At 40.2% G+C, this 25,301-nt stretch overlaps 1 protein-coding gene across 2 annotated transcripts in view; it reads left to right on the top strand.

Annotated features, from left to right (window-relative positions):
• LOC117307062 (protein DENND6A-like) overlaps positions 1-20,042 on the top strand; it is a 34,901-nt gene extending 14,859 nt beyond the window's left edge. For both annotated transcript variants that reach the window (XM_033791711.1, XM_033791712.1), the window contains 11 exons: positions 635-715; positions 1,739-1,844; positions 3,233-3,378; positions 4,592-4,708; positions 5,126-5,283; positions 12,568-12,662; positions 12,981-13,114; positions 14,651-14,794; positions 15,351-15,460; positions 18,380-18,557; positions 19,331-20,042. In XM_033791711.1, coding sequence (XP_033647602.1) covers positions 635-715; positions 1,739-1,844; positions 3,233-3,378; positions 4,592-4,708; positions 5,126-5,283; positions 12,568-12,662; positions 12,981-13,114; positions 14,651-14,794; positions 15,351-15,460; positions 18,380-18,557; positions 19,331-19,453 — 1,392 coding nt within the window. In that variant the 3' untranslated portion in view covers positions 19,454-20,042. The remainder of the gene's footprint in view (positions 1-634; positions 716-1,738; positions 1,845-3,232; positions 3,379-4,591; positions 4,709-5,125; positions 5,284-12,567; positions 12,663-12,980; positions 13,115-14,650; positions 14,795-15,350; positions 15,461-18,379; positions 18,558-19,330) is intronic.
• Positions 20,043-25,301: the final 5,259 nt, after the last annotated feature.

Raw genomic sequence — 25,301 nt, 5'->3', positions numbered from 1 at the left:
CCAACTCATCCCACCTTTGTCGGGATCCGTTATTAGCTATCCCGATGTATCCCAACAATGCCGGGATGAGCTGATCTGGATCCCACCTTATCCCAACTCGTCCCGCCTTCGGTCGGGATTCTGACAATAATTCCGTCGGGATCCCGACTTATCCCACCTTGGGTTGGGATCCCGACATGAGCTATCCCGATGAATCCCGTCGGGATACATCCATCCCGACGTATCCCAACGTATCCCGGTGGGATATGTCGGGAATCCCGGCGGGATATGTCGGGATCCCGACCACATTTTTTAAGGGGAAGGGTTACACCTCACCCTTGTATGGCTCATTAGTTAGTGTATGGCTCATTAGGGATGTTCTAGTTTAGTTATATACATTGTACTGTTTACAAAAAAGTAATAGTTTTGTTCAACTTTTCTTAACTTTTTCTGTGTTTTAGTAATTTGTGAAACTTAAATGCAAAATTATTAATTTGAAATTAAAGTAATGTCACATATCCGTGTCTTAAAAGATCTTTTGTTTTTAGAAATTAATTGTTAAAAAGTATTATGATTTTATTATTGATTATGAAATTCCATATAAATCTGCTTTCATAATGACATGTTTGGAATGTTTGGTTTGGTTTTTATCCAGAGCGATAGTGCCCATTATTACGGCTTTGTTTACTTCCGACAAATCAAAGACAAGACGTCAAGGAGAGGGTACTTCCAAAAGGTAAGTTGTGATCGTAGACCTGCGAAACAATTTCACTAAGCATTAAGATTCATCTTTAAGATGGGTTGCCAGTATTACCATTGTGATTTTTATTGTGGCATCACACTTTGTTTAGCAATTAAGATTATTAATTAAGATTGATTTGAAGGTAAGATCAATCTTAGCACTTTGTGAAATCAAAGATCCTCTAGATCCTTCAAGTCCAAACAATTGGAGAACAGCGACAGGTCCTTAATTGACCAGCCCCCGATTTCACGAAACTCATCGCAAGTAGCGACGCATCGTAGGGTTTTCGATGCGTCGCAGACCTTAGACACGTCGCGGCTGCGACGAGTTCCACAAGACATTTCACCAAACACGTTGTAAGCGCGACGAGTCGCAATACAAACTATTTTCACTCTTAATAAAAACAAACCTTTGGACGAGGATGAACTGCTAAAGTTCTGCGGCTGTTTTATGTTGTGTACAACTTGGTCATGAAACAGTCGTGTATTATAGTTCATTCAAGATGGCAGACACTACACCGTTTCGGACTAGTGTTTAGGTATTTTTTTTTTTGGGGGGGGGGTTATAATTATTTATTTGTTTAGTTGTTTTAGTTTGTGTGTGTTCGTTTGTTATGCGTGTGTTTGTTTTCTTTTCTTTTACCCGTCCTTTTTTTGTTTTGTTTTTTTGGGGGGGAGGGTAAATTTCCATTTTGTTGTCTAGTGTCTTCCCGATTGGTGCACGGAAGTTACGTGTGGTAATTCTAATTGTTATGTTCTTTCATGCATTTTGTGCGTAAACAAATGAAACACAGCATTCTTACGACGTGTTCTTCCTCGTTGTCAAGGAACTTGCAACGCATCCCACGCATCGTAACTTTGATGAAATCGATTTCATACGCATCGCAACTTACTACGTGTTACCGGTCGCAACTTGCACTTGCGACGCGTTGCAGCGCTTCGTGAAATTGGGGGCAGCTCATCAATTGTGGAGGTTACCTCATCTATGTTGTTTTCATTGTGTTTTCTTTTGTTTCAGTCACTGGTACTTCTTTCCAAGGTTCCTTATGTCACATTGTTTACGCATCTTGCCAGTGTCATAGCACCGGGGTACTTTGAGCACGGTGAACCTTCAGTTGAAGCAGGTTAGTACGAGACAGAACCCTAACACTTTCATTGTATTAAAGGTCAAGTTTACCTTTGGATTTTTGAACTGTTAGATTGTTTTAATCCTTGTAGGTGTATTACAATAAAACTAATTTCCTTTCAAAAAGTGGTTACCTTTTTTAAATATCCTCGAAAATCTGGAGTGGTTATCTTGGAAAAATCTGAAAAATCTGAAGTGCTATTATCTGTAAGCGTGTCTTTCACTCCTAGTTTCAATAAGATATAGGGGGAACTTTCAAAAATAACCATTTTCCATGCATTCTTATTGACTTCTCTGGATAAGATATAATGAATAGGCTTTTTGTTCAGATTATATCAGATTGTCATAGCAACAATGTATAGCCTTATAGATTGACAATTTCCCCTCCATCTTCTGTGCTTTTTATTTTGCTTATCTATGTAATATCTTGTATGCTATGTCTTGAGAAAAGTAGGATGAAATAAATATTGACCTAAATTGAAGATGAATAGTTGTATGAAAACAGGTGAACCTTGTGCCTCGTCTGAATTTGGGGCTGTGGCTGTGGCTGTTGCTACGGCTAGCTTGTGATTTATAGCATTTTAGCCACAACTGCAGCCACTAGTCAAGAACCAGCCTTATATCTCGTGTTTATTTTTATTGGTAGCGTGTCATGATATAGACCAGTGGCCGTCACCATTCCCTGGTTAATCTGATTCTTGTGTTTATTTCCATTGGTAGCGTGTCATGATATAGACCAGTGGCCGTCACCATTCCCTGGTTAATCTGATTCTTGTGTTTATTTCCATTGGTAGCGTGTCATAATATAGACCAGTGGCCGTCACCATTCCCTGGTTAATCTGATTCTTGTGTTTATTTCCATTGGTAGCGTGTCATGATATAGACCAGTGGCCGTCACCATTCCCTGGTTAATCTGATTCTTGTGTTTATTTCCATTGGTAGCGTGTCATGATATAGACCAGTGGCCGTCACCATTCCCTGGTTAATCTGATTATTGTGTTTTTTTCCATTGGTAGCGTGTCATGATATAGACCAGTGGCCGTCATCATTCCCTTTTTAATCTGATTCTTGTGTTTATTTCCATTGGTAGCGTGTCATGATATAGACCAGTGGCCGTCACCATTCCCTGGGTTATCTGATTCTTGTGTTTATTTCCATTGGTAGCGTGTCATGATATAGACCAGTGGCCGTCACCATTCCCTGGTTAATCTAATTCTTGTGTTTATTTCCATTGGTAGCGTGTCATGATATAGACCAGTGGCCGTCATCATTCCCTTTTTAATCTGATTCTTGTGTTTATTTCCATTGGTAGCGTGTCATGATATAGACCAGTGGCCGTCACCATTCCCTGGTTAATCTAATTCTTGTGTTTATTTCCATTGGTAGCGTGTCATGATATAGACCAGTGGCCTTCACCATTCCCTGGTATGCTCTTACATCTACCTATTATGGGCTGCGTTCTACAGATCAGAATACCCACAAAGCAAGACAAACCAGGTTCCATATCAGCTGCAGTCAAAACAACTCCAGAGGTAAGACCTAACCCTTGAGAAAATGGAATGAGCTGTTAGGACCTAAGGTATTAATGCAAACAAAATGGTCTGATGTTTTGACCCTAGCAGAGTCTTTCTCGAAGGCTATTTGGAATGTATCAAAAGCAGTAAAGTGGAAACACATAAATAGAGAGAGAGAGAGTCAGAAAGCACATGGCAAAAAGCACAAGGGGGTAACCAGTGAATAGCAAGGGGGTAACCAGTAAATAGCAAGGGGGTAACCAGTGAATAGCAAGGGGGTAACCAGTGAATAGCAAGGGGGTAACCAGTGAATAGCAAGGGGGTAACCAGTGAATAGCAAGGGGGTAACCAGTGAATAGCAAGGGGGTAACCAGTGAATAGCAAGGGGGTAACCAGTGAATAGCAAGGGGGTAACCAGTGAATAGCAAGGGGGTAACCAGTGAATAGCAAGGGGGTAACCAGTGAATAGCAAGGGGGTAACCAGTGAATAGCAAGGGGGTAACCAGTGAATAGCAATGGGGTAACCAGTGAATAGCAAGGGGGTAACCAGTGAATAGCAATGGGGTAACCAGTGAATAGCAAGGGGGTAACCAGTGAATAGCAAGGGGGTAACCAGTGAATAGCAAGGGGGTAACCAGTGAATAGGAAGACCAAGACCAAGGGAGGCGGTGAGGGTGGAAGGAAGGGGCTGGTTTGACCACAAGAAGATGGAAACCCTTCTGAGGTAACATCACTAGTTTATTTCCAGCCATGCTAGAGTACTTCCATGCACACTTTACGCACACACATTACTAGAATTGTCGGAGGGCCAATTTAAGGTGAGGGCTTCTCTTAATTAATTTTGGCTGTCGACTCACACTTAAGCCCGGTTCATACTTCCTGCGAATGCGAATCGAATTTGACGTGAATAGGACGTCACAACCCTCATTTCGCACAGATATTCGCAAGTGAGTTGAGCAGAGTTGAACTGCTGCGAATTATTTGTTGCAAATTTGTGACGTCAACATTCGTATCGCATTCGCATTCGCAGGAAGTATGAACCGGGCTCAACTGTCACCAGGGGCACATTGCGGCCTACTCCTGGGGCTTAAACAGGGGTTACCCCCTTCACAGTCAGTAAGGATTTTGGCTGGGTATTACATGTAGAAGATTAGAAGTCACCAGTAAGCAAGCAGGTTAAGGGAGTAAGGATTAAGATAGGCGTTAACAAACACCCTTTTTGTCTTTGCAGCATGGTGGGTCTCAACCTACCATAGTTCCATCTGTCCACGAAGTAGAACCGTTTAGATGTCTCCATTCTGTTTTACCTCATATCCAACTAATATGGGAGCTGGCTCTTACAGGAGAGGTAAGTAGTACAACATACTTCGAAATAACTCAAGGCACCAACCGCAATTGCCGTGGTGCCCTGTACTTTTTGATGTGGTGCCCTGTGCTTTTTGATGTGGTGTCCTGTGCTTTTTGCTGTGGTGCCCTGTGCTTTTTGCTGTGGTGCCCTGTGCTTTTTGATGTGGTGCCCTCTGCATGGTTCCAACACTTTCATTTTCTCCATAGAGGTGCCCCTTACCAAAGAAAAATTACTGTGTCCCTTAAAGAGTAAAGTTTAAGGCCTGGTAAAATAGCAGTGATTTATTATTTTGACACTTCCCATGAAATACTTCCATTTCTTTTGAGAAGCATGAAGGGCAGGGTATGAGTTGGGGATCTTTGTGTTAGGTTGGTCTTCTAGAGCTGTTTTAGTGACATATTCTTTTCCTCCTTGCAGCCGTTGGTCATTATGGCGCCCTCGCCCTCCATCTGTTCCGACACGGTGCATGCCCTGGTCCACACCATCTCTCCACTACGTTATATGTCAGATTACCGGCCGTACTTCACTATACATGACAGCGAGTTTAAGGAATACACTACAAGAACACAAGCACCGTGAGTATTACTGGGAAGAGACTGGGCAAGTCTAGGGCCTATAACCCTAACTCTAACCCTAACCATACATGACAGTGAGTTTAAGGAATACACTACAAGAACACAAGCACCGTGAGTGTTACTGGGAAGAGACTGTGCAAGTCTAGGGCCTATAACCCTTACTCTAACCCTAACCATACATGACAGTGAGTTTCAGGAATACACTACATGAACACAAGCACTGTGAGTGTTACTGGGAAGACCCACTATAAAGAGCCGACAATGGAAACATGTGAATCCTCCCGAAGTGTTCCGCGACATAGGCACTCATTTAGCAAATCTAGAAGTTGATCATGACTGCTTGGATTCCTATGTCAGCCAATATGAGAGTACAGTCAGTGACATCTTGGACAAATACGCACCTTGGAAAACGAGATCAGTCAAGGTCCGAACTGAAGTCTCCTGGTTCAATGACGATATTCGTACAGCGAGAAAGATCTGTCGTCAACTGGAGCGGAAGTGGCGGAAAAATTGCAAATTGGCAATACAACGACAAGAATATCACAACCAATGTAAAGTAGTTAGGAATTTGATCAACCAGGCAAAGATCATCCATTTTTCATCTCAAGTACAAGAATCCTCAGGAGATCAAAAGAAGCTCTTCAAGATAGTTGGTAAGTTGTTGCTCAAACCCAAAACCCCTGTCCTTCCATCCACCTACAATGACCAGGACTTAGCAAATGAGTTCCAGAAATTCTTTGTCACCAAGATTTCAGACATCCGCTCATCATTTTCATCAGTCCCTTACAACGTGCCGCAGACGTTGCCACATCTTCAACCAGAGTGTAGAATATCTGTGTTTGAGCCTGCCACTGTTGCTGAAATTCAAAGGGTTATTATGAAATCTCCTTCAAAATCCTGTGAGCTGGATCCAGTATCAACATCCATGATAAAGCAAAACATTGATATATTTGTACCCTACATCACTAAGCTTGTAAACGAATCTCTCAGTTCCGGTTGTTTCCCCGGTAGCCTCAAAGTTTCCTACATCAGGCCGCTCATCAAGAAACCAAACCTGGACAAGGAGATATTCAAAAACTACAGACCGGTTGCAAACTTAAAATATCTTGGAAAAGTCATCGAACGAGTAGTGTCATCACGTATTTCTGATCACATTTATACTTTCAACCTGTCCGACGTGTTCCAGTCAGCATACAAGCCTTTCCATGGGACCGAGGCTGCACTAGTCTGTGTGAGCAACGATATTCTCTCTTCTATGGACAATGGTAACCTTACAGCACTAGTCCTGCTAGACTTGAGTGCTGCTTTTGACACTGTTGATCATAACATCCTTCTCTCTCGGCTCCAGAATCACCTTGGCATAGAGGACACAGCCCTAGCATGGTGCAAATCATATCTCCACAATAGAACTCAGCATGTATGTATTGGCACTGCGATATCAGACCCTGTTGTTTTGAACTACTCTGTGCCACAGGGGTCGGTACTCGGCCCGCAGTGGTTTACGCTGTACACTTTACCGATTCGTGATATCATCCTTAAATTTTATCTGAATTACCATGTGTACGCAGACGACACTCAGCTATACATCACGTTTAAATCTTCTCAAGAAATCGCCAATGCATCTATTGCAAGACTTGAGAAATGCATCCAAGAGATTCGACGTTGGACACAACAAAACTTCCTAAATAAAAAATGATAATAAGACAGAGTTCCTTTTATTTGGGTCACGTCAACAGTTAACTAAGGTTTCAGTACCATACATCTCCATCGGTGATGCTCGGATAGCTCCCTCGCTGACAGCTCGGAACTTAGGGGTTATTTTTGATTCATCGATGACACTTCAGCCACACATCAACAACATTGTTCGATTCTCATCATATCACATCAGGAATATAGGTAAGATTCGCAAGTACGTGGACAAAAGTGCCACTGAAAAGGTCATTCACGCATTTGTTACTTCTCGTCTTGACAACGGCAATGCTCTTCTCTACAGTCTTCCTAACAACCAGATTTCCAGACTTCAACGGCTCCAAAATACTGCTGCCCGCATTGTGACACTGTCTAGAAAATCCTGTGCTATCACCCCCATTCTGAAACAACTACACTGGCTCCTTATCTCTCAACGAATCATCTTCAAGCTGATGCTCACTGTCCACAAAGCTCTTAATGGCAAGGCTCCCCACTATATTTCTGAACTGCTTCAAATTACACTCCATCAAGGAATCTTCGATCAAGTTCCATGCTTCTCCTCATTGAACCCAAGTCTCGACACTCATGGGGTGACAGGTCTTTTTCTTCAGCCACGCCACGCATCTGGAACTCTCTACCACTTAATCTTCGATCTTGTGTTTGTACCGCAAAATTCAAGTCTCTTCTCAAAACTTATCTTATGTCACAGGTTTTCAATGACTAATTTTGTTGTTTCTGTTTTTCTTTGTGTTGTGTTTTGTTTTTTGTTTTGTTTTTGGTTTTACTGCGCCTTGAACACCCAGCAGGGTGGATATGTGCGCATTACAAGTCTCGGATAATTATTATTATTATTATTATTATTATTATTATTAACACGCTGCCAAGGTAATTAATACACGGCCCAATCAAAATATTTACAATAACAGACTTGCCATGATAGGTGAGATTACGTTTAGACCATTTATCTAAAGTACTACGGATTTTTGTAATTCTCGGACCCCAGTTGTCATTTGGTACGACATCATTCCCAAATATAATCCCAAGGATTTTAAGCTTATCACACCATTGGAAGCTACAAGGTTTGTCGACTCTGCCCGTCCACTTCCCAAGCCACATGCCTTTGGACTTTTCTACATTGAGTTTAGACCCGCTTCCCTTACAATAGGTACTAAGAATGTTATTAATAGTAACGAACTCCTTGTTGTCACCAATAAAGAAAGTGATGTCATCAGCGTGTTGGATTAATCTAATACTACTTTCACCTCCCGGCGTAACAATGCCTTTTAAATCACAATCAGTTCTAGCCAAACTCGCTAACCCTTCCGCACAGATAGAATAAAGGAGAGGAGATAAAGGACATCCTTGCCTAATCCCTCGAGAAACCTTAACCGGTGAACCAATAAAATTATTTACAATAATGTTACAATTGGGATTGCTGTACAATAATTTAATCCATTTAATTAAATTCGAAGGAATTCCCATTTTTGTCAAAACAGTGAACAAATATTTCCAGCTAATTCTGTCAAACGCCTTCTCTTGATCTATACTTATGAGAGCAGCCTCCGAATTATCTAATTCTACATAGTCAATGGTATCACGCAGAACCATAAGATTATCATGAATATTTCTTCCTACAACTCCGCAAGTTTGTTCTTCACCTACAAGAAGGGGCATAATAAGCTTCATTCTATTAGTGATGACCTTGGAAAGGATCTTATAATCGACAGTGAGCAAGCTGATAGGACGCCAATTTTTTAAATCAGTTCTTTCACCTCTGTTTTTATAAATAAGTCTAATTAACGCAGAGTTCATTGATCTACATAAAATACCATTCTTGAAACAGCAATTATAGACTTTTAAGACATCAGAAGCGATTGTGTTCCAAAATGTCTGATAAAACTCAACCGTAAGCCCGTCTAAGCCAGGAGACTTATTTTTATTCATTTGAAATAGCGCTAACTTGACTTCATCAGCCGTAATTGCTTTTTCAAGATTGCAATGTATATCATGAGGAATTTGTTTTCTACTTATTTTAGAGATAATATCATTTAAATGATCATCAGAGATGTCTTCCTCTTTATACAAGTCAGAGTAAAAATCATTAGCATGATCAAGCATAGAGTGAGGTTGATCGATAAATTTCCCTTCGGCATTAACCAACCTATCAATTTTACTATTCTGGACTTGCTGTTTTTCAAGATTCAGAAAGAATTTAGAGGCCTTTTCACCTTCCTCTTTAATGGTATTCCGAACTCTAATTTTAGCCTTGGACCATTCTTCAATTTCGTAGGCTTTTATTTGAGCTTCAATGTCTTTAATGGCATCAGCACTGGAGTCTGGATTCTCCAAGAGCCTGTTGTATGTTTTCTTAAGATCATTAATTCTTTGTTTTTGAAGGTGCGCTTTTTCTTTGCCGTAATCTTGGAGAATTTCTTTTATTCTGAATTTACCACTTTCCCACCAATCCAACAGAGACTTGTAGTTGTATTTTTGAGAAGTCCAGAATTGTAAAATGGTTTCTATGCGATATTTACAATCATTGTCATTTAAAATACTATTATTACATATCCACCTTCCTTGGCCATGCACATTACCGGGGTCATGTAATTTCATACAAACTATAGAGTGATCAGAATTTCCATGTGGATTAACACGCACGTCTAAAACATTACTCAGAAGATTGGACGATAAAAACAAATAGTAAATTCTAGTCGCCTGCTTACTAGCTTTGTGGTAATGTGTGTATCCTGCTTTATCAGGATGAATAGTGCGCCAGACGTCACATAAATCTTTCTCGTTAATGACATTTTTAAGAATAGTTTTACTGCCATCTTTGATTTTTACATTATCAATATTACAATTGAAATCTCCACCAATAATAGAAGAATCGCTAATTATCCAATCAGACATGTCATAAAAAAAATAAGCCCTGTCGTACGAGTTGTTTGGAGCATAAACAGAGGCAACTGGAATGTCAAGATTGTTCCATTTAGTTTGCCCCTTTATCCATCTCCCTTCCTTATCCCTAGAAATATTATCAATGCAGAGACCAGATTTTTCTAAAGTGAGAATAGCAACCCCCCTTGATTGGCGATTGCCATGACTAAAATGCATCTTTCCTTGCCACTCTTTACTCCAAACGGGTTCGTCATTTTCTTCACTGTGAGTTTCTTGAAGAAAAATTAGGCTAAACTTGTTACGACATAAAAATTCAAAGATCACATTACGTTTTAGGTTATTCCTCAAGCCATTAACATTTATGGAGGCAATAGACAATATGAACATACCAATGATGATGTTGTACATTAATGTCTTCATCACACCATCCATAATGAAGGTAAAAGTTACTTTAGCTTCCCTCTTCCTCTCCCTCTCTGGCTTTGTTGAACTCGTTGTTTGGGTTGGCTTTCGTTGTTCTTACTAGGCTTGTTGGTAGTTGGGTAGCTTGATGGACCCGGTTGATCAGTGTCATTGGTTTTACTTGTTGTTTGTTGAGAGTTATTCGTTGTTGGTTTCCTTTCCCATGATGTTCGCTTTTTCCTTCGTCGACGGACTCCCCCGCGTGTGTAGAGAGTGAATTCTCCGCCTAGATCTTCTGGGTCTTCACTGTGATAATCTGGATCAACGAGTCTTCCACTATCCTCGTCGATCGATCCTTCCACATATGTATAGTCGGATCTTTCATCCGTATGTTCCTGGTCGTGCATGTTCTCTGGTGTCTCATCAACTGGGTTTTCGGCTGCCAAAGTTTCCATATCTGTTGGTGTTGACTCATCACGAGCTACTTTAGTTGATGCTGTTGAAGCTTCAGTGGATTTCCTTTTCCTCGACAACTTTCTAACTGCTTGGCTGTTCATGGCTTCGTCCCAAAATCCTTGGGGTTTTGTGGGAGTTTTCTTGCTGGTTGTTCCTGCAACTACTTCTTTGAAAGATAGCTTAGGTTTAGAGGCGGCTTCTTTTAGTGGGTGCTGTTCTGTGTTCTCTGTTTGATCCATACCTTTCTTTTCTTCTCCTTTCTTTGCTTTGGAGCTGTGTGTTTCATCTTCAGCTGGCGGTTCTGTGTTTTGGGGCTCATTATCTTCTTTCTCTCCAGTAGTGTCCTCTTCATTTTCTTTATGTTCATTTGCCGGATTGTCGTCACTAATTTCATCTTGTTCGCTGTTGTCGTTTTTGTCGTGCCAAGCCGCCCTATGGTCGTAGCTTCCACATACAAAGCATCGGTTTCTTGCCGGACAGTCTCTCGCTAGATGGCCTGTTTCTTCACAGATTTTGCAGGTTTTCTGTTGCCCCCTGTATCTAACTGGTAAAGTAAAGCCGCTGAATTTGAGAAAGCTTGGTATTGGTTTCTTGAGGCTCTTGACAAGACAGCTTCTCACACCGGTTTCAATGTTGTCGTCAAAACCGTGATATTGACGTCGGATGTTGGCTACAGTTCCATACCGAGACAGGAGCGATGTAATGGCATTGTCCGGAATTTCGTATGGTGCCTTGATGTACGCGATCACAGAGTTGCGAATGTTAGCTCTTTCACACTGGACGAGGGCATTATGTAATAGCAGGCCTTGCGATGCTATAGTCTCACAATCCTGCTCATTGTCAAAGGTGACGTTGTACCAGTTGCGTTCCAGTTCAGCAATGCATACTATTGTTGATGTTGAATCCAACTCGTGATTGACAGCTTTGTAGACGTCTCGGGGTGTGACTGCTTTCGAAAGATGGTGGGTGTTGAACCTCACGGTGTTTGGTCTGTTAAGACCCATGGCAGAAAACATGGCGGCCAAGCGGCACCGCCGTTGATTTGAGAGAGCTTTTAGGGCCAAAAGGCCCTAAAAGGTTGGTTTCAATCTCTCTTACCTCAATGAAAGTGTTCTATGTACAACTTGAGAGACACTTGCTAGTAGAAAAAGCTTCGACCAAAACGCAGAAGGTGAAATTTCTGTCAATTTCCTGGAGCTCGATGTAGCTATGTCACACGTCCTCAATAAAATTTATTTATTATTATTATTATTGTTATTATTACTGTGCAAGTCTAGTAAGACCTGTTTAAGGTTGCAATTTTGTTTCTGTTACGGGTTAAAACCATTATACTGTAAGTGTGATTCTTCAGGTATCTAGCCCATACTTCTCAACAGTGGCAGTTTGAGGCACAGACATTGCCCTAATTGTTTCAATCAGAGTGGTAAACTGGAGACTGGAGACGCTTCTAGCTGTGCTTAATTGCAATGAGATTCTGGCCACTGTTGGCAGTGATAATGTTTTCTCCAAGTTTGTCAATTTCAGCAGTGGTAATTTGTGGCCAAGTTTGTTGACATTTGAGTTTCCTGAAAATCCCCTCAGAGCTTTCAAAGATTCTTAAAAAAACCTAAAGCACCAAAGGGAGGAAGGAATACTTCACAATGTTCTTTCATCAATGTTCTGTGCTGGACTCTGTGAACTATTTAGATTGTTTGTTTTGTTGAATGCATACTTAAAGAAACTTGTTTTGTACTCGTATAGAGCCTACTTGCATATCTTATGATTTATAACTTTTGCATTTGTTTATATTGTATATGAGATCGATACTAAACTTTTGACCTTGTGTTTTTTTGTGTGAAGTCCATCAGTTATTCTAGGCGTCACCAATCCCTTCTTTGCCAAGACGTTACAACACTGGCCCCATGTCATCAGGATAGGGGAACCAACTAATACAGGTACTCAGCAAACATAAGTAGTGTGTAGTCTCATTCTTATTGTTCTTATTATTTAAAAGGCAAGGTCAGCGGCCACAGAAGAAGTAAAACAAAAAGGTGGAATTTTGCAATTAATTATCGTTTTTATAAACCACTAGCCACCAGGATTATCTGTATCCTTACTTCTCTTTCCTAAGTTCTATTGTCGGTGACAAATCGGATACAAAATATTTTAGTTTGGAAATATGATTAGAAATATGATTTCAATAATGAATAATTGTTCTGTAATTCTGAAATCTTCTTATTTCTAACTCTGTACCATTCACTCAAAACCCCCAGACAAGACAAACTCTAAGATGCTGAAACCCAAGAAACCTGGAAGTCTGAAGACTCTGGAGTCTAAGCCAGGACTGTACACTCAGTACAAACCTTTCCTTAATAAGGATAAGACGATTATCAAAAGGTTATCAAAGGTGAGTCATTGGTTTCTGTTGTCAATCATCCAGAGTGATGTTTGAGGTAACATTGACGCAGCCTGCAAACTGCTGTCAAGAATGCGGCAACTGCCCAAACGCAGGGAGATTCAATCTATACACAGCTAAATTTTGAATTCTTTATAGAAAGCAGTCAAGGACAAGGCTGTCACAAAAAAAGTGTAAAAAATAAAAGAAAAAAAAGTGGGCAATTCCACAGTAACTCATATCATGTTCTCGATGCTCTTTTGAAATTCCTTAAGCTGTAATTACTTCATTTAAAATGTTTAATAGCTTTTGTCCCCATAGACATTAGGGTAGACCTAGGCCTACTGTAGCACAAACAAAGTTCTTTTCTTTCATTTTTCTTATCTTTGGTGCTGAAGTAGTTCTAGGTCTACCCTCACTTCTATGAGGATAATAGATATAAACCTTTTCAATGAGGTTATTACAGCCCAAGATATCTAAAAAGTACATAAACATGTAACAAAAGTAACCATGGAATTGCCCAGGTGGTGATTTTGGCAACAAATGAGTAATTCGCTGAAAGTAGCTGTGTCTTGATATTATGTCATTATTAGTCTAGGGTCCCTTCTTATAGTGGGTTCATTGGCCCATTCTCTGGGCATACATTGTAGTGTGTTTCAATTGTTTCGTCATTGATGTACCTTTAAGATGGCGACAGCGTGACATAAATGCAAAGAGTGCAGTCAAGTGATTATCGGTGGGACCAGTCTTGTTTCCAATACAGCCTCTGTTTAGTGATGTGTTCAAGACAGTTTTTTGTAGTGTACTTCTTGTGTACACTTGAGCTTGTATCATGATTATTATATTTGATTGATTTATTGACAATGATGATTGATTGACTTATTGACTATATTGATTTATTTGTTGATTATATTGATTTACTGATTGACTACTTTGTTGATTTATTGACTATAATGATTTATTCATTGATTACTTTGATTGATTTATTAACTATATTGACTAAATGATTGATTATATTGATTTTATTTGTTGATGGTTGATTGATTGACTTATTGACTGTATTGAATTATTTGTCAATTATTTTGATTGACTTATTGATTGAGTATATTAATTTATTGTTTGATTCATTGGTTTATTTATTGACTGATTAATTGATTGAGTGATTATGGTTGATCGAATTCTTAACCTGTTTCTTATCAACCGTTAGTATATGGGTTAAAGCAAGTTTTTTTTAACAATAACTGAAAGGGTAGGTAGGCCTAGCTGTTAAGTAACTATTCAAATTAATGGCAATAAACACTTATAGTAAGAAGCTAACAGCAGCTTTAATAGGATAAAGCATTTTGAGAAACATTTCACCTTGAAGTAAAGTGGTGGTTATGTGAGAAGATAAAATTAGGCCTCTTTTCAAAATTGATTTCTTTTTTTACATGATGTTAGTTTTACATATACATCTACAATTATATACATAGGAGTAAAATATTATAACAGTTCTAAAAACCAAATGTAATCATTTCCTTTAATTGCTGAATGTGCTTTGTTTGTCAGGGAGTTCAGACTAAGAGACCTCAGGAGGTACAAGATGCCATGTTACGTCGACATCTTCTAGAATTAACCCAGAGTTTTATGATTCCCTTAGAGAGATACGTAGCTTCCCTTATGCCTCTACAGAGGAATATCTCACCATGGAAGGTGAGGTTTAGATTCTTGCAATTATTGATTGCATAAATTCTGTTCTTTCTCTATGTTATTTTGCATGCAGTAGCCTTTGTGTAGTAGTATTGATTCTAAAAAGAACCTATGGTAGACAACTCAACTTAGGGTCATAGATTGGTAAACTCTTTTATTTATTAATTCAATTACCATAAAAACACACATTGCTTTATAGAAACACTAAAGCCAGGGTCATACTTCATGCGAATGCGAAGCGATGTTGACGTGAATTGGATGTCACAACCCTCCTTTCGCAGAGTTGAACTGCTGCGATTTATTTTTTGTGAGTTTTTGACGTCAACATTCCTTTCGCATTCGCAGGAAGTATGAACCAGGCTTTATTTAACATCTAATTCGTGCATCTTTATTTGACAACCAGTAGGCTTCATTATTTATCTCGTATTTCATGTCTTTACTTTCTCCACAGTGCATAGTGACATGTTTAATTACTTTGTGTAATGTGCTATATAAAAATGGTTGATTATTTATTTATTATTCCATGGATTTTGACGTTTTAACTTGACTCCTTTTTCAGCATCCTCCAAGGTTAAAACCTTTTGATCCAGAAGGGTTCCTGAAGACGTTGGAACACTCTGGGCCGCAGCTAACCTCTGGCCTTAAAGGAGATTGGATTGGACTCTACAAGTAAGTTCATCTCTTAGGGTACTTAAAGAAAGAGCCAAGAGCGTGGTTGTGTCTGAGAGTGTGTCTATGGCAGCTCTGGTTGTCTCTGAGAGTGTGTCTATGGCAGCTCTGGTTGTCTCTGAGAGTGTGTCTATGACAGCTCTGGTTGTCTCTGAGAGTGTGTCTATGGCAGCTCTGGTTGTGTCTGAGAGTGTGTCTATGGCAGCTCTGGTTGTCTCTGAGAGTGTGTCTATGGCAGCTCTGGTTGTCTCTGAGAGTGTCTATGGCAGCTCTGGCTGTCTCTGAGAGTGTGTCTATGACAGCTCTGGTTGTCTCTGAGAGTGTGTCTATGACAGCTCTGGTTGTCTCTGAGAGTGTGTCTATGGCAGCTCTGGTTGTCTCTGAGAGTGTGTCTATGGCAGCTCTGGTTGTCTCTGAGAGTGTGTCTATGACAGCTCTGGTTGTCTCTGAGAGTGTGTCTATGGCAGCTCTGGTTGTCTCTGAGAGTGTGTCTATGGCAGCTCTGGTTGTCTCTGAGAGTGTGTCTATGACAGCTCTGGTTGTCTCTGAGAGTGTGTCTATGGCAGCTCTGGTTGTCTCTGAGAGTGTGTCTATGGCAGCTCTGGTTGTCTCTGAGAGTGTGTCTATGACAGCTCTGGTTGTCTCTGAGAGTGTGTCTATGGCAGCTCTGGTTGTCTCTGAGAGTGTGTCTATGACAGCTCTGGTTGTCTCTGAGAGTGTGTCTATGGCAGCTCTGGTTGTCTCTGAGAGTGTGTCTATGACAGCTCTGGTTGTCTCTGAGAGTGTGTCTATGACAGCTCTGGTTGTCTCTGAGAGTGTGTCTATGGCAGCTCTGGTTGTCTCTGAGAGTGTGTCTATGGCAGCTCTGGTTGTGTCTGAGAGTGTGTCTATGACAGCTCTGGTTGTCTCTGAGAGTGTGTCTATGGCAGCTCTGGTTGTCTCTGAGAGTGTGTCTATGGCAGCTCTGGTTGTGTCTGAGAGTGTGTCTATGGCAGCTCTGGTTGTCTCTGAGAGTGTGTCTATGACAGCTCTGGCTGTCTCTGAGAGTGTGTCTATGACAGCTCTGGCTGTCTCTGAGAGTGTGTCTATGGCAGCTCTGGTTGTGTCTGAGAGTGTGTCTATGGCAGCTCTGGTTGTGTCTGAGAGTGTGTCTATGGCAGCTCTGGTTGTCTCTGAGAGTGTGTCTATGGCAGCTCTGGTTGTCTCTGAGAGTGTGTCTATGACAGCTCTGGCTGTCTCTGAGAGTGTGTCTATGGCAGCTCTGGTTGTGTCTGAGAGTGTGTCTATGGCAGCTCTGGTTGTCTCTGAGAGTGTTTCTATGGCAGCTCTGGTTGTCTCTGAGAGTGTGTCTATGGCAGCTCTGGTTGTGTCTGAGAGTGTGTCTATGGCAGCTCTGGTTGTCTCTGAGAGTGTTTCTATGGCAGCTCTGGTTGTGTCTGAGAGTGTGTCTATGGCAGCTCTGGTTGTGTCTGTTGTAGGGTGTCTGTGGCCGCTCTGGCTGTGTCTGTTGTAGGGTGTCATGGCAGCTCTGGTTGTCTCTGAGAGTGTGTCTATGGCAGCTCTGGTTGTGTCTGTTGTAGGGTGTCTATGGCAGCTCTGGGTGTGTCTGTTGTAGGGTGTCTATGGCCGCTCTGGCTGTGTCTGTTGTGGGTGTCTATGGCAGCTCTTGCTGTGTCTGTTGTAGGGTGTCATGGCAGCTCTGGTCGTGTCTGTTGTAGGGTGTCATGGCAGCTCTGGTTGTCTCTGAGAGTGTGTCTATGGCAGCTCTGGTTGTGTCTGTTGTAGGGTGTCTATGGCCGCTCTGGCTGTGTCTGTTGTAGAGTGTCATTAAGCTCTGGTTGTCTCTGAGAGTGTGTCTATGGCAGCTCTGGCTGTGTCTGTTGTAGGGTGTCATGGCAGCTCTGGTTGTCTCTGAGAGTGTGTCTATGGCAGCTCTGGTTGTGTCTGTTGTAGGGTGTCTATGGCCGCTCTGGCTGTGTCTGTTGTGGGTGTCTATGGCAGCTCTGGCTGTGTCTGTTGTAGGGTGTCTATGGCAGCTCTGGCTGTGTCTGTTGTAGGGTGTCATGGCAGGCCTGGCTGTGTCTGTTGTAGGGTGTCATGGCAGCTCTGGTTGTGTCTGTTGTAGGGTGTCATGGCAGCTCTGGCTGTGTCTGTTGTAGGGTGTCATGGCAGCTCTGGTTGTGTCTGTTGTAGGGTGTCATGGCAGCTCTGGCTGTGTCTGTTGTAGGGTGTCATGGCAGCTCTTGCTGTGTCTGTTGTAGGGTGTCTATGGCCGCTCTGACTGTGTCTGTTGTAGGGTGTCATGGCAGCTCTTGCTGTGTCTGTTGTAGGGTGTCATGGCAGCTCTGGTTGTGTCTGTTGTAGGGTGTCATGGCAGCTCTGGTTGTGTCTGTTGTAGGGTGTCATGGCAGCTCTGGCTGTGTCTGTTGTAGGGTGTCATGGCAGCTCTGGCTGTGTCTGTTGTAGGGTGTCATGGCAGCTCTGGTTGTGTCTGTTGTAGGGTGTCATGGCAGCTCTAGCTGTGTCTGTTGTATGGTGTCATGGCAGCTCTGTCTGTGTCTGTTGTAGGGTGTCATGGCAGCTCTGGTTGTGTCTGTTGTAGGGTGTCATGGCAGGCCTGGTGGTTTAGAGAATCAGATTTATCTATGCTTTTGGTGCGTTTGTATTTTTCATATATGCTTTTACCTGTTATATTTTCTTAACTTTGTAAAAACTATGTTTATTTGAATGGTGTCAACCTTTGGTTGTTCTTATTGAAATAAATAAACCATTAATTTTAATAATAAAGGTTTATTTTTGATGTCACTTTTGTAAACTGAATATTTTTAGTCTTCGAACTTGTTTGGTATTTTCAATAAAACCAAACTGAAATGAAACGAAAATAAGACCAAAATGTCATATTTTAACTTCAATTCACAGGAAATTTTTCAGCAGCAAGAATTTTGAGGGTTGGTTTTGGCAGCGTCAGTTGGAGGTGAACCACAAGCTGTCGGTACTCCATCTTGAAGCATTGTGTAATGCTGACTTACTGCAGTGGACCAGTGATAAACAGGAAGTACAGGTCGTTGACCTTGTTCTCAAACTCAGGGAAAAAATGGTAAGTTTTTGTTTATGGTCTTGGAAGGCAAATGATGGACTTGTTCTGCATATCTTTTTGAAAAATACTGTAAAGGAAACAATAATGTTCCAAGGAAGTGGGTGTTTCTCACTGGATGAGGCGTAAAGCTGTAGGTGTAGTGCACTAGACTAGAAAAGAACCCAGAACACTTTTGTGGAAGAGTAGGGGTTGACCTTGGTGTTTCTGTTCATTTGCAAGTTCCCTTGTCTAACTGGTTTCCTCAGAATTTGGAATCAAACTGATTAAGTTTGCTTTTGAGGCATTGCAGGATTTGCCCTTTTTCATTGATTAGCCAGTGGGACAAGTTGGCTTGCATTTCAATAGTCCCCCTGCTTTCTCATTGGTTCATATTTTCATTTCAACATTGGAGTGGAATTGTAATTTGAACAAGCAGTGGATTTACATGTAGCGTTGGGAAGCAATGAAACTAGCCAGCTGTACTGGTCCTTTTTTACTAGTCCTCTGCTGTTTAAACTGGCATTTAACTACTGTTAAGGGAGAACACTGGTCATCCTTTGTTTTACTTTCAATAAATGAACTTAATAATTTAGCAATTGTAATAATTTTAATAGATTTCTTTATTGTCATGAATTACCAGTAGTAATAACAACATATGCAGTTATTATATAATAGTCCTTTATCACACCCAAGGGTACCTCAAGGGTTTCAATGTCAAGATATCAGTGGTTTGTATATTTTGTGACAGATTAAGGATTAATATCTTGGTATTTTTTTTTACTTTTCTTTCCTAGGCTGATATTTTGGACCAAAATTTGCAAGTTAAACCGGAGCTTGTACAAAGACTAACATCACACATAGATGCAATTATAACGACACTTCCATCGGATCTACAGGCAGTGCTGAAAAGCCAATAAGAAACGGCTTATAGTCAGAGAGTAGCCAAAAGGAGAGCTGACTGTTTTGAAAGCAGCCAATGAGAGCGTGTTTGTGTTCAGATGAGCCAATCAGATTGCTCCGATGAGCTGAGAAGCTTACAGCACAGCACAAAAGGCACTTCTTATGGTGAACCAATTACAAGGCTTTCAAATTACAAAGTTTTCAACTGGGAGAGATCCATTTTGAAAGTAGCCATTTAGATGGTGGTTGTATAGTGATTGGCCAATGAGAATGCTCCTTGAGTATGGAGCCAATAGCCTTGCTGGAAAAGGGCCAATACAAAGAGGCTTGTGATGAGTCAGTCACCAATAGGAGAGATGTGTGTCATTAGAAGAGCCTGTTCAGAATGTTTTGATGTGCAACGGTGCGGGAATCGTAGCCATTTATCATCGCCACTTTCCCCACTTTGAGCTACCTATGCAGGCCTTTATCATCAGGCATGTTGTGGGTAACACAGACATGCCAACTAGTACGTTTTTCCCGTATTTTGTACGGGTTTTTGTAAAAAATACGGGTATACGGGTTTTGCAAAAAAAATACGGTTTTGAGCATCGCCACCGCAAAAATACAATTTTATCCCAGTTGGCCGTCGTGCCCTTTTTTAACTCAAGATCAATATTTTTTTATTGACACAAATAAGTTTTCGGCCGACTACTTACGGCCGATAATGATTATCCAGTGAACTCTATTATTCCACGGGGGTATTCCTTATTCAACTTTCACCACAGCGCAACGGAGATTCCCTCGCATCCATCATTGCACGCACGCTAGTAGCACAAACCTGCATTGCATACTACACGCCAGTTTATCTGACGTCCCGATTTCACAGGGAACCCGTCTAACACAATTCATTGAAAAACAGAGGGCGCTGTTGTCAAATGCCCTTATATGGTATCGGTCGTTTTGTGAACGGACGAATCGAGTTTGCAAAAGAATTTTTTGCCAAAATAAAGACACAAAAGATATAGAGCGCCTGAAGCGAGATTTTTATAAGATAAATTTAAGAACTATGCCCCCAAATACAACAAACGAAACTTTTTGGGATGATTTGTTTTTTGTTGTCTTCTTCATTTAACATAAATTGGTTTTGTTTTGTACTTGTCTTCTTTTGACAAAGAAAATGATATTATTTAATTGACAAGGGTTTCTATATGAAATAGGATATGATTAATCAATGTCTTTAAGATATGATTTATCAATATCTTTTTTTCATTCAAAACCTGTTCCATTGGGTTAACCACCTGTAGGGAAACCTCTGCCCAATTTTTTAATTGTTTTTTTTTTAATTGTTTTTTTATTGTTTAGTTTTAATTAACTGGTTTAATTAGGCTGTTTGATAACTTAATGGCCTTCACACCTTCTCTATTTTGCCTGTCTCGGGGCTTAAAACTACGTTTACGCGTGTTTAAAAAAAAATACAGGTTTTTGATGCAAAATACAGGTTTTGGGGTTTCAGAATACAGTTTTGTGATCCCAGAGGTTGGCATGTCTGGTAACAATGAATGACTGGTCTCGGAACATCAAGCAATCAGAATGTATCTTCAAAGCCAAAGCTGGTAGCCCTGAACAGCCAACAAGAATGCTTGATTTATTGGAGATGTTCATCATTGCTACGCTTCCAGTAAGACCCACAGGCATCCAGAGCCAATAGGCATGACGCCTAAAAATAGAAGCCAATAAGAATGCATCTTAAAGTTCAGAATGAGGTCAGCCAATAAGAGTGCTTCATCAAGATTGACTAGACTATTATTTTTGATAGAAATCTTTTTTTCTATACAAAATGAGTTGAACAACCACAGAATGGTCAAAAGCTTAATCTTATAACATACAGTTGGTGGCAATGTCACTGTCATGCAATATGAGCACTTGTAGAAGGTTGCATTGCATTACCGAGTGTTGTGTTTCAGCTTTTTGTGGTGTTCACAAGCCAAAGGAAAGTCTTGTTTGATGTACAGCAGATTAATAGTATTTTTTCATATTGAAATGAAAATTATATTGTACATAAACAAGAGACAACTTTTCCTGGCACTATTTTGAACATAATTTAAGACAATCTAACCTTGGACTATAAATGTTGCACACTGCAAAAGACATTATTTCCTGGAAGCAATTTGAACCTTTGTACATGAGACCTGGCACCATTTTCAATACTATTCACAAGAAACGGCTCATCTTCGCACTATTTTGAACTAAAATACACATCAGACAATTTATCCTGACACTTTATTGAACATTTGTGTAAAACCTAAGACAACAGATGGCTGACCTTAGTGTGCCTCACAGAAAAAGAATGATTTATTTAATTGCCACAAACTCCTTGGAAAACAGTGTTTAAGAACACTGTTTAAGAACACTGTAAACAAAATTGCTGCTCAGTGAAAAGCATAAAAGTGTTCTGCATGGAACTGGACCCCCCCCCCTGTATTTAAGTCACAAAATGCTACTGCATATCTGCCCATGGCAACACTTTCGTTAAGACCTTGTCCGTCTAAATATTCACTGCATGCACTCCACATAATCATCACAGCTCTATTCCAGCAAGTTGTGGTGTGCCCTCACTCTAGAAATGTGCCAATCAAGACTTTAATAATAATAATAGTAGGTATTTGTAATGCGCCAAATCAATCTTTACAGATGTTCAAGCCGCAGCAGAGACAATGTTAACACAACAATACATGTACATGTACATATCCACTTAGGCGCAGCAGAGACAATGTATACACAACAATACATGTACACGTACATATCCACTTAGGCGCAGCAGAGACAATGTATACACAACAATACATGTACATGTACATATCCACTTAGGCGCAGCAGAGACAATGTATACACAACAATACATGTACATGTACAATCCACTTAGGTGCAGCAGAGACAATGTAAACACAACAATACATGTACATGTACATATCCACTTAGGCGCAGCAGAGACAATGTAAACACAACAATACATGTACATGTACATATCCACTTTGTTTACACCCAAACCCATTCAGTGCACTCAAATAGTGTTCACCATGTCTCAAAAAGGCTAATGGAAATGTGTCTGCGCTGAGCACGCACAACTCTCAGCCAATGGTTGGTCTTTCATTGACCTCGTTGAGGGCGCTGTTTGATCTTGTGATGTCATGCAGCTGGCTATTGACGATGTGACCGCTGACGTCACTTGAAAATCATAACATGATTCACGCGCATATCGCCGGGCAAAACTTTTGTGTTTTGGCAGCCAGCTAGAAAGTGTATTAATCTTACCATGACTACATGTCTTTTTGCCCGGCGAAACATGAGGTATCCAGTGTTTTGTCAATAGAGGGTGGTTTGAATGTAAACATAGGTCACATTGTCTATAGAACTGTTCAGTTTGGGTCAATACTTTTGTATCCAAGCCAAACCAAGTAGCGCCCTTCCCATTTGTCCATCTTAGGAAATTCATTGCCAACAAACATAGTGTACAGTATTAATTGATAAACTTGTTAAGGACTGTGCTACATATACATGTTATAGTAGTTATTTATTAAGAGAGTGATGCCAGTTGGTTGCAGGTTCGACCCTGAAGAAAATCTCATGCCTTTATCTTTTTAACATTTATCATTCATATTTTAAGCAACAATATTATTTGTGGTACCCACTGCTAAAATACAAGATTCACTGGTCAGTCTCGGTGGTCCAATAGTAAGACATCTAGAATGAAAAGGTTTTTGGGTTCAATCCCACCTTAGTAAACTGCCTGTTTTTAATAGTACAGTGGTATGAGGGGATATGTAACTCACATCACTGAATGGGTAACGCACAAATAATGGTTTTTGTCTTTTGTCTATAATGTATTTTCTTTTATGCAAATTGTGACAGATAATGAGTGGGAAGGGAAAATGTGCTGTTTTTAATGGGGGAAAGTAAACTAATCTTCATCCTGAAGTGTTCAATGAGCCCATATCAACCAAACTGTTATAATGTCATCAAGTTTGGGCAGACCTGTCAAAATATTCTCTCTCTCTCTCACATTGCACAATTATGTGCAGTTGCATTTTTCAGAGTTAACCAGGCTTTGCAAAACAAATCTGAAATATTTTGTGGTGAGGTTTCGGACACTTAAAGGCAGTAGACACTATTGATAATTACTCAAAATAATTATCAGCATAAAACCTCACTTGGTAACGAGTAATGGGGAGCTGTTGATGGTATAAAACACTGTGAGAAACGGCTCCCTCTGAATTGACATAGTTTTCGAGAAAGAAGTAATATTTAACAACTTTGATTTCAAGACCTCAAGTTTAGAATTTGAGGTCTCGAAATGAAGCATCTGAAAGCACACAACTTCATGACAAGGGTGTTTTTTCTTTCATAGTAATCTTGCAACTCCGACGACCAATCAAGCTCAAATTTCACAGGTTTGTTATTTTATGCATATGTGGAGATACACCAAGTGAGAAGACTGGTCTTTGACAATTACCAATAGTGTTCAATGTCTTTAACCACCACACCTCGCAGAACTGCAAACATTGGTATCCCAGAAATAGGGACCATCCTGGACAGATTTGTTTTTTTCGCTGGAGGTGAACATACGGAAACTGTATACTTTACTATTTTTGGGGTCAAACAAGATGGGGTCGCACAAAAATATTTTTTTACTAGCCCACTTGAAACATTAATGCAAATTTTTTTCAAAATCTAAAAAAAGAAAATGAAAAAAAAAAAGGTTTGCATCTCTGTACTTTGAAATGCTCTCTCCCTCAGCACAATACACAACAGAAAACATAGTGTTTACATGCATTTTCCATTGATGTGTGGTTAGTTTTATTTCAACTTCCATATAATTTTCATTGATCCATCGCAGCGTTTAGTGTGCATCAATGTGTCCACGTGAGAAGTTTATTTCAAAATGTCTCCCATAAATAGGTACACATATCATTATTTAAATGAATCCTTCATTCTGACCCAATGCTTTAATCACTGGCCTCACTAACCTAGGGGCTGTAGTGTCTTACTAACGGACACCAACTCCAAGGTTTGTCGAATGTCAACCACAGTTTTGCACACAAGGCCACACCATTCATTATACTTAATCTTGTAGAGGTTGTTAATTCTTATAGTTTTATCCACCAAACATGTTAAACCTTTGGTGATTACTAAAAAAAAGAATGACCATAAAAGAGAGGATTGGTTAGAAGCACTGCAGCTGTTGGTAATGTTTAACATTTTGAGAGACAATTCTCTTTTGATGATTTGGTTTTAGAGAAAAGGGATTCCAAAACAATGCAATCTGAGAAACTTGTCTCCAGACTGTATTCTATTTATGGATTATTTTTATTCTGCATGGACATGACCGCACCAGATAGTCAACAATATCTCAAAAAGGCTAGCGCCTTTGAAAACAGATTAGACTTATTGTATATATCTACATTTATTTTAAATTAAAACAATCAAACAGTTAAAAAAAAGGGTTCACTTTGCCTGTAGCATGCATCACAGTTGATTTAGAAAAGCTAGGTTGAAGTTGCTCAAAGAAGGGAGTTTTCTTTAGTGGCCAACTTGTCTAGAATAAAATGTAAAGCTATACAATAAAGTCTTGTATACAATGATCAGTTTGGATGCATTCATGATATTTACCTCATATTTGTAATTATTAAGTTACAATCATGCTATTAATATGGTGATAAATGCAAGAATGTTTGAACGAGTGCACTTTTTTCCCCCTTTTAACCGACACTCTGTGCCTTTGCACAGTGAAATCCACAATGCATGTTTTTACACCATTGTGTAATTTTGTACAAAAAAGAAACCAAAATGTGTAATCAACGTATAATCGTAATCTTGTGTACTTAA

This window comes from Asterias rubens, chromosome 2 (genome assembly GCF_902459465.1).
Source record: "Asterias rubens chromosome 2, eAstRub1.3, whole genome shotgun sequence".
NCBI classification, from domain to species: domain Eukaryota; kingdom Metazoa; phylum Echinodermata; class Asteroidea; order Forcipulatida; family Asteriidae; genus Asterias; species Asterias rubens.
Note: the sequence above shows the minus strand (reverse complement) of the source record. Positions and strands in the feature narration are given on the sequence as shown.